Source organism: Doryrhamphus excisus, linkage group LG15, assembly GCF_037039965.1.
Source record: "Doryrhamphus excisus strain RoL-2023G ecotype Guam linkage group LG15, RoL_Dexc_Guam_v1.1, whole genome shotgun sequence".
In the NCBI taxonomy this organism is placed as follows: Eukaryota; Metazoa; Chordata; class Actinopteri; order Syngnathiformes; family Syngnathidae; genus Doryrhamphus; species Doryrhamphus excisus.
Window position 1 is genome coordinate 6,303,527 of NC_136371.1, and position 16,895 is coordinate 6,320,421.

The 16,895-nt window shown below is 41.3% G+C and overlaps 1 protein-coding gene across 6 annotated transcripts in view; it reads left to right on the forward strand.

Moving 5' to 3' along the window:
- The first annotated feature begins 4,638 nt into the window (after positions 1 to 4,638).
- Positions 4,639 to 16,895, forward strand: part of atp2b3b (ATPase plasma membrane Ca2+ transporting 3b) — a 44,271-nt gene continuing 32,014 nt past the window's right edge. For 5 of the 6 annotated variants that reach the window (XM_058050514.2, XM_078796688.1, XM_058050515.2 and 2 more), the window contains exons 1-3: positions 4,639 to 4,803; positions 4,970 to 5,286; positions 13,231 to 13,999. In XM_058050514.2, the coding sequence (XP_057906497.2) occupies positions 13,762 to 13,999 (238 nt within the window). In that variant the 5' untranslated portion in view covers positions 4,639 to 4,803; positions 4,970 to 5,286; positions 13,231 to 13,761. The remainder of the gene's footprint in view (positions 4,804 to 4,969; positions 5,287 to 13,230; positions 14,000 to 16,895) is intronic. The other variant, XM_058050518.2, reaches the window with a different exon arrangement.

Here is a 16,895-nt window from a genome sequence, read left to right on the forward strand (position 1 = left end):
ATTTATTTATTTTTTTTTACCAAGGGAGTTGTTGGTAAAAAATTTAAATAAAATGCTATGCTTCACTTGCAAAGATGAAATGCATTTGTACACTATGCTGTGTGCTCCAGGGCTGTAGCCTGGAGTGGTCCTCCCTCACACTCAACAGTCAAATGAGTGGAGTGTGAGGATGATGTCAGCATGCAGGTTACTCGAGGATACTCTACTCTGCATGTTAGGGGAAAATACACAGAATCTCAAGTGTAAGCCCTCCTGTTGTGTGCCATGGCTTTTGTTGAGAGTACTGACACACTGGCAAAGGCATTATTTTACTGATATGTACATGTACAGTATACAGTGGTGTGAAGAAATGTTTACCCCTTCATGAACACTGACCTTAACTGAGGCAGGAGAGGCCTGCAGTTTTTGGATGTTGTTGTGGGGCTTTTGGGACCCCTTGGTTGAGTCGTCAATGTGTTCTTGGGGACTTTTGTGTTTTTGTCATATGTGGATAATGGCTCTCGCTGTGGTTTGCTGGAGTACAAAACCTTTAGAAATGGCTTTATAACCTTTTCTAGACTGATAGCTCTCACTTACTCTCAGTTAACAGGGGGGGTTACCTTTTCATACAGGTCCATGAATGTTTGGGATTTTTTTTCTCCCTTAATGCTAAAGAAGATTATTCAAAAACTGCATTTTGTCTTCTGTTGTGTTGTCATTGACCAATAATTGTTTCTGATGATATGAAACATTTTAGTGTGACAAACACACAAAAACTATTTACACCTTTCTGTATTTATCTTTCAAAAAACATTTCCCTTATACACGTGTGCATGTATGAGAAAAGAACCAAGTTTTTTTTTGTCAAATTCTCCCTTCTCCCATTGTCCTCCACATGCTTTGAGCTTGTCTTCATGGGACAGTAGACATTGCGTGTCTTGCAGTCACATCACGAGCCAACATCACGAGCCACACAGTATTCCATTCCTCTTCTCAGTATATTCCCTACCTTCTCATCTGTCCACCTTGCTGTTCCAGATGCCCTATCTCTCTTTTTTTTATCACTTGTCCTTCTCCATATTCCTTGTGTTCCTGGCCACCCCATTTCCGGCCTCTTCTTCCTCTCTCCTCCTCCCTCTTGTCTCCCTAATGTTATATTAATAATGGAGAGGAAGCATGTTCAGCCAGACTCCATGAATTAACCATCAGATGGGAAGGAGAACTGGGGGGGGGAGTCAGGAGCAGGGAAGGAAACAGTGATATGAATGGATGGGCTTTATAGGGCGTTAAGAAAGAGGTGAAGAAAACGTTTGAGAGGGGAAAAGATGAGTAAAAGCGGGAGGTTTAGTCTTTGTATCACACATAGGCAGCCAGTCATCTGTGGTGGATGCTTAACTCCACTCACACATAACTTCCAGTCTTGTATTCGGGGCATGCGGGCAAGTCAAAAAGTTGCACACAGCATTGTGTGTGTGTGTTATGTTAAAATGACAGTTTAGCATGTTAATGTTGCATCAGGGCTGCAGTCTTAACAGCAGAATGCCCTTGAGCTTATAAAAGCACTGCAGCATGATAGACAGACACTGACCAAGTTTCCTCTAAACATTAGAAATGCCTCATACGCAGTAGATTTAAGAGACAGTCTGACAAACATTGTAACGAGTCTAATGGCTTATTTTCTGTTATTATGTCTACTATATTTGGTTATGTGAATGTAAAGGTTTACTAAGATGTCTGGAGGGCTCTATGTTAAAAAACGTATTCAGCAGGCTGTAAGCGGGTTTTTATGCTTACGTTTTTATGTTTTCATGTCTAACCCGTTTTTATGTTATGAAAAAAATTCAAAATGAGGAATCATACTTTGTGGGAATTTGCTTCTCGGTCAGGTCTGGAACCAATTAACTATATAGGGTAAATGATGAACCTCATATTACAAATATACAACATAAGGTGGCCAGAAATATTTCAGTATTGAACAAAGCAAAATTTGTTCTCAATCAGAAATCACTCCACACTCTTTATTGCTCTCTGGTTCTACCATATCTTACTTATTGTGTGGAAATGTGGGGTAATCACTATAAAAGCAATCTCCACTCGCTAAATGTACTGCAAAAAAGGTCAGTAAGGGTAATTCATAATGCCGCCTACAGAGAACATACTAACTCCTTATTTCTAAAATCACAAATACTTAAACTTGCTGATATAGTTCATCTTCAAACAGCTAAAATAATGCATAAGGCTAAAAATAACCAATTACCTAAAAATGTCATCCAATACTTCACATGCAGTGAGTTGAAATGCAAATTTTTTGGCCCTTAGTATTAAGTTGTGGACTCTTATAAAGCAGCTACACACAATAACAGCACAGAAAGCTTTTTAGTTCTTCCAGGATCTGCACTTATTCAGCTGTATTTCCTTAAATTGCCAAAACGTTTTCCATCTGTTTTAATTTATCCCATCTATGGCCCGCCTCCAGGTACACCCACTCCACTGTGATTGGTCCCATTACAAAATGCTCCAGAGGACTTCGAGACTACTGCCGCACCCCACTTTCTAATTTTGTCTCAATATTGTCACAATAGGAGTTGATAATAAATAAATAAATCCTTTGGAGAGCTACTTAAAGTGGTTAGGAGCCTGTAGCTCATGAGCTACTGGTTGGAGACCCCTAACTTTCCATGTATAAACTCAAAAGAACGGTAACGTAGGTCCGCCTTTACTGCCTGCAGACAATCTTTACACAATGTGGTTATTACATATCTTTTGCGGGACTACCCGTGTTTAAAAATACTTTTTGGGGTGTAAAAAGGATACTAGCAACTCCAGACATTGTTGAGCTTGTAATTTGAATCTACTGCATGTAATTTTACCATCATGTGCAACTTAAAGTATATTATCTCAAGATTCCACCTTTTACTCCATAAGAAGGAAACATAAGACTTTTTTGTTCTTATTTACGGAACTATTGAAACTGATGAATGCTCATTGGTAATGAAAGTATGTCAGTCAGACATTTTAGTCCGCCGCTGGGATGACGATGCCGCGCAGCTAAAGATAAGACGAGGGAAAGATCAAATCAGCAACAAAGCTTTTCATCAAGATGTGTGTGTGTGTGTGTGTGTGGTCCTGAGGAGAGGATATCTATTTATAAGTTCATCTGATTCATCTATAAATACATGTCTCCACTTTCTTTTCACTGCATTATAAGCTTTGACAGTGTCTAGTTCAGTATCGCCATACATGGTGGGGGGGGGGGGGTTAGTTGTTCGTCAATGTGTGTATTAGTGGGGGGGATGGGAGTCGGGTAAGTATGAAAGGAGTAAATGTCGGTTCCTTGACTTTCAGCAATAGCGTGCACTGGCTTTCAATGCTATTAACAGTGCCTTGGGCCCCTGCTTTGTTAAATTGCACCGAGAAGGAGGAAGGCTCTGCATCAGTCAGAACCATGCAACCAGACCCAAATCAATCAATCATTCAAACTTTATTTGTAGAACACTTTTCATGCATAAAATGTAGCACAAAGTGCTTTATATGTTAAAAAAACAACAAGACACACATACATGATGTTTGTTTGCCTGAGTTACAGAGGAACCAGATCAGGAAGCGCTGCCATCTGCACTGGGGGCTTTCTACGGCCCAGGCCAGAATACCGCAACTCAGGGGCCCACCAAACAACAGGTAGGCAGAGGACCCACTGCGCTGCAGCGGTGCACCGCCACTGAGCCCCCAGCCGGTGAGCCCCAACCTCCAAACCAAAATCTCTCTCCACAAATGTATGGCTGCTCCTGAGTTGCCTGTGAGATCATTTTATTCTGGCAAATATGACATGATGGTGATTACATTTCACACACAGCTCGGGTTGTTAGGGTGTTTAGGCGACTCATCAAAATTTGGTACACAGCCAACCCTAACCTTGAAGGATGTCTGTAAAATTTGTGCAACATTCATTCATTCATTTTCTACCGCTTTTCCTCCTGCAGAGCCCAGCTGTCTTTGGGCGAGAGGCGGGGTACACCCTGGACTGGTGGCCAGCCAATCACAGGGCACATATAGACAAACAACCATTCACACTCACATTCATACCTATGGACAATTTGGAGTCGCCAATTAACCTAGCATGTTTTTGGAATGTGGGAGGAAACCGGAGTACCTGGAGAAAACCCACGGGGAGATGGCCGAGGGTGGAATTGAACCCTAACCACTCGACAAATTTGTGCAACATTGGTTGAAAAACATGGCTGCCTTGAAGGAAAATGTCTTCAGAGGAACATGTGCAGGACGTAGTTGGCCAAAAGTCCTTGACCATTTGGTAATGGGTATAAAATATTGATAATATCTGTATATGGGGTCACCACTAATATATAACATGTGGTAACAATCATATTTGTCATGCCCTGACTTGAAAACAACATGAAATGTATGCATGCACCATCAGAAGGATGGAATACTGAGGAAGAGGCGCACATCATGCTTTTGTTGTGGGTGTTGATTTAAAAAAAAATAATAATAAAACAAAAAAGATGGCCCTAACCGGCAATACCCTTCACTGTGCTGCGGTGTGTCCGCTGTCGTCACCACGCAGAGGAGTGTTGTTGAAAGAGGAGGGGGGGTGGAGTGACGTATGCACCCTTCCTCCTCCTCCTCTTGCCTGGATGCTGCGAGCAGGTTCCTGTGCGCGCGCGGGCTCCTCCTCCAGAGATGTCGCAGGAGCATCTCCTGTCAGCGCGGCCTTTCTTTGCTCCTTTTCTTTTCTTTGACACTTTACCGCATTGGGCCCCGTCATTTTAAGCATCAGCATCAGCAGCCTCATCGTCATCACAGGCGGTAAGCACCGGCGTGGACTGCACCCCCCCCTCCCCACCCCCACCCTCCCCCCGCCGATGCCTCCCTTCTGCAGGAGAGGTGTTTAAACCTCAACCGGCGCATTCTCTCTCTCTCTCTCCCTCTCTCTCTCTCTCTCTCTCTCTCTCTCTCTCTCTCCCTGCTTCAGCCGCAGAACTCGGCCGACCCACGGTCAGGTGACAGCGCGGAGTGGAATATTCATCAGCACCGTCCTCGTCTTTCATCCCCTTTCCTCCATCGGACTGTAGGCTGCTGCAGCAGCCCGCGCACGGTCCTTCACCAGCACCTCCTCCTCCTCCTCCTCCACAGCCGCCACGACCCCTTCTCTCCTCCCGCCCTCCTGTGCATCCTCTCTCATCCGGGCCGGGACATTCTCCGCTCCACGCACACGCAAGATTAACTGGGGATTGTGGCTCCGCGCCCGACCGCCCACTGATGCTGATGTCCTTGAGCTCGGCCTGCACGGTGAGTCGCCGTGTTTGGCGTGCGTGCATGGGTGCGTGACTCCTGTTTACCCCGCGCGTGTGTCTCGTGCTGTGATTGTGTACGAACAGGCGTGGAGGTTTTGTTATTTTATGGTTTAAAAAAAAAAAGGAGCTTGGGCCTGGTGTAGCATCGCGGGCCAAGCAGAACTACAGTAATAGCCTTTACAGTAAAGGACATACCGTAGTATCCTGATAAACAGCCATATGACATTGTGAGTGCGTGTGTGTGTGTGTGTGTGTGTGTGTGTGCGGAGCCCCACGCTGATGCACATCACATCCTTCCGCGGATGCAGTCCGAACGGAGACGAGCTAACCCTCTGTGCTGCACTATGAGCACCAGCATCCCTCCTCCATCCCCTTCATCCTTCCTTCGTCTTGTTTTTTCCACTGCGCGTCGCACCTGCTGCGTCCACCCACGGCCACGGGGGTGTGGGTTCGATCCAGTAATGATCTCTGGCCGGTAGCCACTGGTCTGGCCGGACCAAGTAACCTTGCAGGGGGAGGCGTAGGTTAGTGGCGCGCCTTTAGCCCATCAGGTTGAATTTGAAGGTGGCTATATAGGACACGGTTAATGTGGTACTTTTATATTCATGTAGTGAGAATGTGGAGCAGCAGCAGCAGTAGCAGTAGCAGCAGCCACAGGATGATGATGATGATGCTCAGGCACGTCTGAAGGTGACCAGCAAAGGTCATTTTGTGTATTGAATTGGAGTATTGCTGCACAAAAGAGCATGTAGTCGACTTGAGCATTTGCAAGTATTAAGTGTGTTTTTTAGAGTGTGTGTCATTGGATGGAGGTGGACAGGGAGTCACGTGCAGAGGAAAAAATAGGATGTAGGCTGTTTGTGTATTGTCTTTATGTGTGTGTGTGTGTGTGTATCTTTTAAACTATCTGGCTTGACCCCCTGTAGGGTAACCTAAGTTACTCACTGCAGTGACAATGAGTGTTTACACTGTATGGGAATGAATGCCCACAAAACAGTTTCAATCCCAACACAGTCATGCAGCTTTTTGTGTCAACTCATCCTTAATGTCTGCAATATGTGGGCTTCGAGGTGTGTGTGTGTGCGTGTGGGTCAAATCAGAGGTGACCCCTTCATGTATCGGTCACAAACTTCACATGTGGCATGCAGCATTGCTTTTAAAAATATGTATTTATCTCCAAAAAGGAATTAGTGCGACCTTTAAAAAAAACCCACACACACACACGTGACTGACATGTGTGTACAAACTGGGACAAATGTGACGCTAAGAGGTCACTTCAGGAGAATCAGAAAGCAACACAAATTGGAAAAAAAAAAAAACACTGCAAGAAACGACGCGCAGGATAGAGTATGCACGCACATTTGTTTAGTCACATGTGCTCAGGTATGTGTGTATGTAGCCTGGATTGACCCGTGTGATGCACACACACACACACACACTATCATAGAGCCCTACTGGGCTGGGATTAAATCCCATGAGAACCTTCTCCTCTCTCATGCATCAACAAGCCTGTGTGGAAGAGAAATAAGTGTTGTCATTCTATATGGATAGGAACACTAAGTCATGTGTTTACTTTATACCAGGGGTCTCAAACTCAATTTACCTGGGGGCCACTGGAGCTAGGGTCTGGGCAAGGCTGGGCCGCATCAGGTTTTCCAAAAAACAACAAAAAAAACCCCAGAAAAATATACAATTTTTTTCAGTGCTTTGATTCTGATTTTCTACAATAAAAGCTCTGATAAAACATTCCACCGTTCTCAAATATCTTAATTTTTCTGCGCAAAATAAGATGAAAAATAAATAAACAAATCAAGAATAAAGAAAATCAATCAATCAGTAATAAATAAATATAATAATAATAAAACGGCAAATAATAAAAACTTAAGAAACCACATATAGTTGCTGGGTAGACAAATTATTTTTTTCAGATTAAAATGAACAAAGCATTATTAGAGCCCTGTAGACATGACAAAACAACTATAGTCACATTTATACTCTTTTTATTTACAACATATTGCGCAACTGCAGGGTCTTGAGACACACGCTAACTCGCAAACTAGAGAGCTAGCGACCTAAACGGTAGCCTTCAAGTTATTTTCCTTTAAACTTAAATAGCCAAAAACTTACCACTTCCACACGGATAGGGAGGATATCTATGAACAGTTATTTAACCTTTAACATGAACATTATTCAAACATAATAATTTTTTCTGGGTACATGATACCATACAGCATCCATATCAAACTTGCGCGGGCCGCACTAACATTAAACTTTCATATCAAGGCGGGGGCCTCAAAACCGCGTGTTTGAGACCCCTGCTTTATACCATTATACTGGTATGTCATTATTAATCAAATAATTATTCCAATTCTGTAGTAGCTTCCTAAAATATTTATATGACAACAATTCCTGGGGTGAAATTTCATGTCTAAGTAATTTGCTGTGACTGTGTTAGCGAAAGATGTATGATCAGAATAACTGGGTGGCGGAATGTTTTTCACTTTTTGTGTTCAAACACATTTTTAGCCACAGAGGTTCTCGCTTGTCTTTTTCTCCCTTGTCTCTTATTGTGAAAGGTCTGCGGTGTAAGACACATTAGTGTGTATGTGTGATGACAGAGATAGTGTAAGCGATGTCTCCGGGCATGAGTGTGTATAGCGGTGATGCATGCAGTTGCATAAGTGAAATGGGCTGTGTGCGTGCAACCACAATTTGAAAGCGAAGCATGAGCAACAATATTGTGTATGTTTTGTCTTTTTTTTTTTTTTTTTTTTTTTCTTCCTGGGGTCCTTGATGTGTGCACATGTACATACTGTACATGTGCAATTACGCATGTCAAAGCTCAGAGTGCGCCCAACGGAAAACTGCGGTTGGCGATAGCTGCAGCCGGAGCTCCTTTTCTTTTGTGAGCTTCATAAAATCTGACAGAATCAGTGAGTAAGAGAGCAGGCTGGAAAGAAAGAGTGTGACAGGCTGAGTAAATAAATGATTGCAATGGCAGGCGCCGCATAGATGGGGCTGGGGGTCGCGGGAGGAGAAAGGAGGAATTCAAACGAAGAGATGAGTAAGCTATGTACTATAGATTGATGCGCATATATGTGCGTAAGCAGGAGCAGGTACTGTAAGAGAGGAAGCGTGGATAAGAGAGCAGAGTGACTCAGTCATAAACTAACACTCACAGTCAGGATGGAGGCATAGCAGGGCAGGGAGGAAACGAGGAGATGCAGGAGTGGAAAGGATGGAGGATACAGAGAATGAATTATGTGTTTTTTTGCCTTTTATACTCCTCCTGGTATCATCTAGCCTCATCAGAATAGTATGTAATAGTATAATATGTGTCTTTCTTGTGTGATGCTGACAGTATTCAGTACAGTCACAGCCTGCGTTAATTGCTCACGTGGGATGGAAGCGGGTTTCAGGATACTAGAAGCAATGCAAGCTCCAGGGCTGCTGCTGCTGCTGCAGACACTGTTGATGTCAGATTTATTTTAATTAAATCATCTCCAGAGATGGTTTGAAACATGAACATGAATTCCGCAATTAGGAAATTATGTAAAGCGGGTTCAACGAGAGCTGCTTGCGTCAGAAGCATTGCTCCTTTGCAAGGCTTCGTAAAGTTCATAGAAAGTGGACACACCCTGTCATACAAAAGCTGTTTCAAGCAATATTAATCTATTATACTGTATAATATCCACAACTGCAATATACATGCACCGACAAAAGAACCATGTGTTTGAAGCACATTCATCTCATCACCAGCCAATCACAGGGCACATATAGACAAACAACCATTCGCACAACCAAAAACTTTAAATTATTGTTATTTATTCTAAATTATTTAAATTATTTGTACAAATTACTGTTTACGCTGTGCATTATTGTTCATATTTGATGTAATCTATTTATTCTCCACATTATTATTTATTATTTATTATTACACAGGAGCCAGGCAATGACATTTCGTTGGCAATTTCGCTGCTGTGTTATTGTGCAATGACAGTAAAGAAAGTCTATGTTTATGTCAATTAACCTAGCATGTTTTTTGGAATGTGGGAGGAAACCGTAGTACAGGGAGAAAACCCACACATGCACGGGGAGAACATGCAAACTCCACACAGAGATGGCCGAGGGTGGAATTTAACTCGGGTCTCCTAGCTGTGAGGCCTGCATGCTAACCACCACCATGCAGACTCATCTCACTATAAAGTAGTAAAATTCTGTTAATTCTCCCAGCCAATCAGTGAAGACATTTGATAATAATAATGAAAAAGTTGTTTTTCTATAAGTGTCCTGTAAATTGACTGGTGAGCAGTCCAGAGCCTACCCCACCTCTTGCTTTTAGTCAACTGGGATAAGCTCCAGTTCATGACCCTGAACATGCAGGATGAACACTATAAAATGAATAAGCTGATCATTTATTGTACTTTATAAGTACACTCAATAAACACATTACTATTGTTGGGCTGCACGGCGGTCTAGTGGTTAGCGCACAGACCTCACAGCTACGAGACCAGGGTTCAATTCCACCCTTGGCCATCTCTGTGTGGAGTTTGCATGTTCTCCCCGTGCATGCGTGGGTTTTCTCCGGGTACTCCGGTTTCCTCCCACATTCCAAAAACATGCTAGGTTAATTGGCGACTCCAAATTGTCCATAGGTATGAATGTGAGTGTGAATGGTTGTTTGTCTATATGTGCCCTGTGATTGGCTGGCGACCAGTCCAGGGTGTACCTCGCCTCACGCCCGAAGACAGCTGGGGTTGGCTCCAGCACCCCCGCAACCCTCGTGAGGATAAGCGGTAGAAAATTAATGAATTACTATTGTTTTCATTGATGACATTTTGACAGCACATATAATGCACGGTCCCATGTTGCAAGGATCGTTGCAATGCGTATCCCCCCCCCCCCCCCCCCCGAACCTCCTCCCATTGCAGTTAAAGGGCACATAATGGAGTGGCCTTTAATTGTGTCCAACCTAAGGCACACCTGTGCAATAATCATGCATATAATCTGTGTGGTGATTAATTATGAATGCTCACTAACACAGATTCAGACAGATTTATGAAAAATGTTTGGGAGAGCTAGGGATTTTGTGTACACAGATGTTTTATATCTTTGAGTTCAGCTCATTGAAAAAGTGTTGAATTTTGTGTTGCATACTTTTTTGTTAAGTATATGTATTTACTTTTGAGAATACTGCATTTCCAATGTTTCTTATGAGTGTGCAGCATTACTGTTTTGATTTGCCTTTTAGTGCTCTGCTCAGTGTTGTTAGGTACAGCAGGGAGTTCTAAAAACCAAATGCATGCAAGCTCAGTGCGATAACAAGAACCACCTGACAATATTAGTGACCAACCTGTGATTATGGTGATACATGGTGTAATTGCATAGATGTTTTTTGGACCCATAGTAGTCCCATGGGAATAACACGGCCCCAAATGGATGGATGGATGCTTGGAGGCTGCTCAGTGGCTGGAATGAAGAATTTTCCATTCTAATATTTGTGTCCATCTAAACAGCCGGAAGTCTTTATTCTAATCCATATAGCAGTACATGTTAGACCAGGGGTGGGCAAACTACGGCCCGGGGGCCACATCCGGCCCGCCAAGTGTTTGAATACGGCCCACCCAATCTTTCCAAAGTATTTCATTTAAACTCAACATACAACCTGGCATCATGGCCTGAGCCAACCTTTTGATGGTTTTATCAATTTTGTTTTTTGACATGGTCTGTTGTTTACAAAGTGCTCCTGAAAAAAGGGACACAAGCACATAATAATAATAATAATTATTCTTATTCTTATTATTAGATTATTATAATTATTATTAGAACTATTATGATTATTATAATTATTATATTAATGCTAATTATTATATTAATTATATATAATATTATTTTTATATTTGCATATTTTACATAATAATAATATAATTATTATTATTTAAATTTTATTGTAATTATTATAATATTTTATTATTTTTAAAATATTTAAATATAAATATAAAATAATAAATAATAATAGCAGATTGCATGACAATTTTACAGATACAATAATACCAGGTGGACTGTTACGTGTAAAATATATAGCCTGCCCCCCCCCCCCCCCCCCCCGGAAATTTTGTCATATCAAAAAAGTTTGCCCACCCCTGTGTTAAAGAATTGAGATTTTGCATTGGAGCTTGACGGCAACAGTGATCATGGTCCTTCAGTGGAACAATTGAGCTTCAGGTTGTGCATGGGCGTCAAACGGCAGAGTACATCCCGCCTGACAAACGACCTCTTCCAGAGGAATAATGTTACTATTTGAGAGTATTAGACTATTTGTGTGTTACTCTGATTTAAATCCAACTGGGAACATTTGAGGATGGATGGTAAGGGAAGTTTACTAAATTGGACATCAGTTCCAGACAATGGACGCCCTCCGTGAAGCCATCTTCACCAGCTAGAACGTTACCACTCGCATCCTGGAAACAGTGGCATCAAGTCAACAATTTTAGGGTGATAACAAGAATGGTGCGGCTACTCTGAGTCGTTATTTCTATTTTAGGAGGGATTAGGGTTTTTTTGTGCTATGGACTTAAACTTTTGATCAGTTGCAGCACAGCCTATTTCAGTTTGTTTGCAAATAATTGTTTTTGTTTGACTACCATTTCTTCTTTTTGCATTTTGAACACTTTCCTTAAAGGAAAGCTGCTCTCTTTTATTGGAATTTTGCGCGTCATCCACAATTCCGATGTGAAACGTGAACACACGTCTTTCTCTGTGCGTTCTAAAGATATAAAAACAGGCAAAAAAGAGGCAGCTAAGAATGCACGCCTATAAATCCTTCTGAAAGCACCTCAAAAATCCATTTTGCCATTTTTGCCATTTTTCATCAATGTATTATTCATTTTCATTTTATTTCATTTTTCAACCGATTCAAACCATTCAAGCATCAAATTGTTCTGCTCATTTGGGAACAGTGTGCTATCTATACAGATTTTTATAAAATTCCCAGAGTTCCCAATTCCCAGATACTAGATTTTTCTCATTGAAAATGAATGGGCCATTTTTCAAACCATTTAAACGTTTCTCAATCAATTCATACAATTCTACCATGAAACATTCCACACATCCGGGGCATCAAATATAACAATTTTTCACATTGGAAAAGTTCTAAATCTTCCCGACATTCCCACTTTTGCCAAACACTAATTTTTCCTTCAATCTTTATTAACTACATCGTACATATTTCAAACAATTCCAACATCAAATTGTTCAACACAATCCAGACCTTAAGTCTACCTATTTTCCTAGTTTCCCAAAATTGCAACAAAAAAAAAGCTAATTACGAAAAACCCAACTACCTCTTAAGGAACGGTACTACTTCTACATTTCTAATCCGATTGACCTCATTCCAACATCAACTCATTCAACAAAGTCAGGACATTCGTGCTGAGCACCAAATTTCCCACTTTTCCTAACATGCCCATTTTCCCGGAATGCTGAATTCCAAAATTCCCCCCAAAGTGTACTTTTCCTTCTTAATGTTTGCAATTTTTCAACTTGTTTTAAAATGACTTCAGTGGGTGTTCATAAAGGAACCCACTTGCCTGATGATTTCTCATAGTAATGAACATTATATAATAATCACTGATGAACTGTGTTATAGAATTGTTTTTTTAATTCTAATAATGTATACTGTAATAATCATAATTGTCTAAAGATTATCAAGTACAATTTTAAAATGGTGTCAATGCCATTAGTTTACACTGCCCTCAAGTGGCAAAGTGTTATTATCACTACAGATAGTCACAGACTGAAGCTTATTTTGTCTTCATTCATCTTCATGCTGCTTAATGTTTAAAAGGTCATCATCCAGCATTTTAACATATCTGAGCTATAATTAGAGATGCTGAGTGAGTTTTTGTTATTAATGTATTTTCCCTTCTTTTCTCCCCAGGTCACCGTGGAGTAGTAGCACCAGCTACCTTGGATCTGCATCCACTCCCTGTGTCTATCAGCTGACATCCCCCTCTCCATCTGTCAATCATCGTTTTAGTCCCGCCCACTTGCGCATCAGCCTGCCATCCATGGACTGGCTGTGAACCTGGAGGGAGGGGGGACAGGCGAGACGAAGGCGAACAAAGCTGGATTGGTTCAGATATCACGCTTCTGAAGTGCTGCTGCTCACTGTTTTTCATCCCCCTCACCCTCCTCCTCCTCCTCCAGTGATGGAGAAGTGAAGGAGCAGAGGAAGGCTAGACTGAGACGAGGAGAAAACACAACCAGCGCCACTTTTGTTCAACAAAAGGCTGTTGAAGTGTATGAGAATAATTATACGGTTTTTGAATAAGATATCAAAGAAGGGGTGAGACAGTGCTGTTGAGCACATGAACAAGCTGTCAGGGAGCACACGAGCGGGTCACTGAGTTGAGGACAGACAAGGAAGGAGGTGGGGAAGGAGGAACACAACATACGTCAACCTTGTGTCATGTCAACAACAGCGACAATGGGCGAAATGGCAAACAGCGCAGTGGAGTTTTACCCCAAAGGAAATCGGGGAGGAGGAAGGGAGGATGGCAGCCACGGAGCCGGAGACTTTGGGGTTACGGTGAAGGAACTGAGGGAGCTGATGGAGCTCAGGGGGGCTGATGCCCTGCAAAAAATCCAGGACAGCTACGGAGACACAGAGGGGCTCTGCCAGAGACTACAGTCCAGCACAACTGACGGTGAGTAGACATGGACAACACACGGTTTGAATGGGCTGCTGTACTGGTGAAGTATGAATGGAGGTAAAGGTATGAAAAGAGCTGGATGGTTCTTTATCACATGTCCAAAATATGATGAAAGTCCAAAACCGTCTCCAAACAGGCCTTTTTTGTCAGTAGCCCCAACAGGTGCCACCAGCAATCGTATACACTCAAAAAATAAATGTTTAGCCTCAACAAAAAAAATCAATGCAACAATTTCCATTAGTCTTTCTTAGTTATGACAACTTAATTTGAAATTGCTTTGAACCAACAAACAATATTGCATTGCACGAATTATCTTTTCCTCTTCACTCAACGCTTATTTTAAGTAATGCTTACTGAATAATTGTTGTCATAGGGACAAGTTTTTAAGTTCGTAACTCAAAAAAATATGTTAAGTCAACTGACTTAATCATTTTATTCAAAGTAGTTTAATTTGTAGTCTACTTAATTATAATAATAACAATGCACACAGCTTTTTAAGTAGCACTAACTTAATGCTACTGTAGGTACCAGTTACACAGGGGAAGAATATACAACGAACATGTGGTAACAGTGCTATGTAGAAGCTGGCAGTCACATGGTTAAACAAGCTAAATTTCAGAAATCTCAATGAAAGTCTAATGTGACTAATTTAAACCCATCACTTCAGTAGAACAAATAGAAATACATTTGACTCACCGTGAAATGTTGCTTCAGCCTCCTGCACTTGTCTTGTCTTGTAGGAGATGGAACTTACAAATGGAAAGGTTAATGTTGAGAAAAATTGTTACAAAGCTAATTTTATTAAGTCACTTATTAAGCAACTTGAATTTTGTTCTAAGCTTACCAACAATAAAATTTATACATGCTAAATTAAGTTCATGTAATAGCCAACATTATTATTTGAACATAACTTAAAAAAAATAATAATTAATTACATTTTTTACATTGCATTTATGTATTAAATCAAGTGGTGTCAACAGATACTCTGAATTAATTTTTAGAGTGTATATAAAAGTCATCCATTTTACTCACATACAATCTGTGCATCCAACAACATTGCAATATATTGATCTTTTTGACGAGAGAGTGGTTAGTGTACTTGTTTCACACAAGTAATTTCCGAAAAAACTTGGTGTGATCGTGCTCTTATGTAAATTAGCCCTGAATGTTACATCACACTCGGGCCAAAAATCTGAAGGGCTTGATGAAAGTGGCTAACAAATATGACTTGGTTGTGTAATGTCAGGCACTCCAGACATCTAAATATTGAATGTGTATACAAGAAATTAAAAAGTCACTTTTCCATAAGATGTTCCCTTTAAAATCAAATGTGTCAAAGTAAAAAAAAAAAACAACAATTCCAGTGGAAAGTGTTCTTATCCTACCAGATGCTTGGTGAAATATGGTCTTTGGAGCCATTGAAAACCCATTATTACAAATGTACAGATAAACACATGGTGAATGAAAACACCATAATAAAATAATCAAAACACCTCATCACACTGACAGAGTAATCCAGACAAGAGAAAGCAGCTTTAGCTGAGTCGGATGCGCAGAGGACACACTGAGAGCGCATGGAGTGATGAATGGATGAAGGGGTTTTTAGTAATGGAAAGCTGATCGACTAAATCAATAAATGGAGAAGTGAGAGTGTGCAGTGAGGGAGCGCCACTGCTCGGATTTCACGTCTGCAATTGTCGGAGGACGTTACTGATTTTTACCTGTATGAATTCCAATAGCTGTTATTGTGTGTTCTTCTTGTCTACTCTGGGTACTCTGGTTGCTTCCCCTTATCCATGATATCCATCAGATGTCGCAGGAGGTCAATACACTCAAAATATATACCTAAGAAATATACAAGACAAGTACCAAAATTAAAAAAAAATAGTTTAACTTCATCCGGTAATGCATTTTGTGCCAGCAGAGTCGGCAGCTGGCCATCCTTATAGTGTTAAGTTACTGTGTGATGATTTTAGCATTCGGTCTAAGATGAAGCTGTATGACGCTATATTGAGTAATGACCTGCAACTTCTGAGAGAGCTGCCTGGCCACTCCGAAATGTGCACTTCAACTGTATTGGGGGTGGTCCGAGGGGTCCTAAAACCAGCAACCACCATTTCAAACATGCCCGCTAACTTCAAAATGCCATCAATGCTGTAAAATGTACCAGTTTTTTGTTGTCCATAACAAACGCCCCTGCCCATACCATGACCCCACTGCTCCCATGGACCATACCATCCACACTGGAGGTGCTTTTTACTGTATTGATGTCATTTGGATGCATAGAGATACTGTGATGAGACCCATTGCACGGCCCCCATGTTGCAGGGATCCCCCTGGAAGCTGAAAACATCCCGGTACTTGCATGTACCAGTGTACTCAACCGATATGTCAGCCATATAGGATGTTTGGGATGGTCTGGATGGAAGTCTACAGTTTTACAGCTAAATGGTGGTCACAGTAGATACTGACTGGTTTTCGGACCCCTCCGGACCACCTCCAATATAGCTGAACTGCACATTTTGGAGTGAACTTTTACTGTGACAAACCTACCTCACGCCTGTGCAAAAATCATGCTGTGAGGCTGATCAATGATGAACGCTCAATAACAGATTTAGATAGATTTGTGTGTGTGTGAGAGAGGGTTTTAAAGCTGTTTAAAGCTGCCATTACAACTGATGAAACCATAGCCATCGCAGGAACTACGTTGTCCAGAAAAAAAACAACAAGGAACTGCTAATATATAGGTTTATGTTATGTGATTTATTTCTAATATGTCTTACTTTTGGTGATCATATCTACAATATTTGGTTGTACAAATATAAAGTTAACTATAGGGGTGTTATTTCATGTTTAGAGGGCTCTAATACCGTTACAAACCATACTTAGG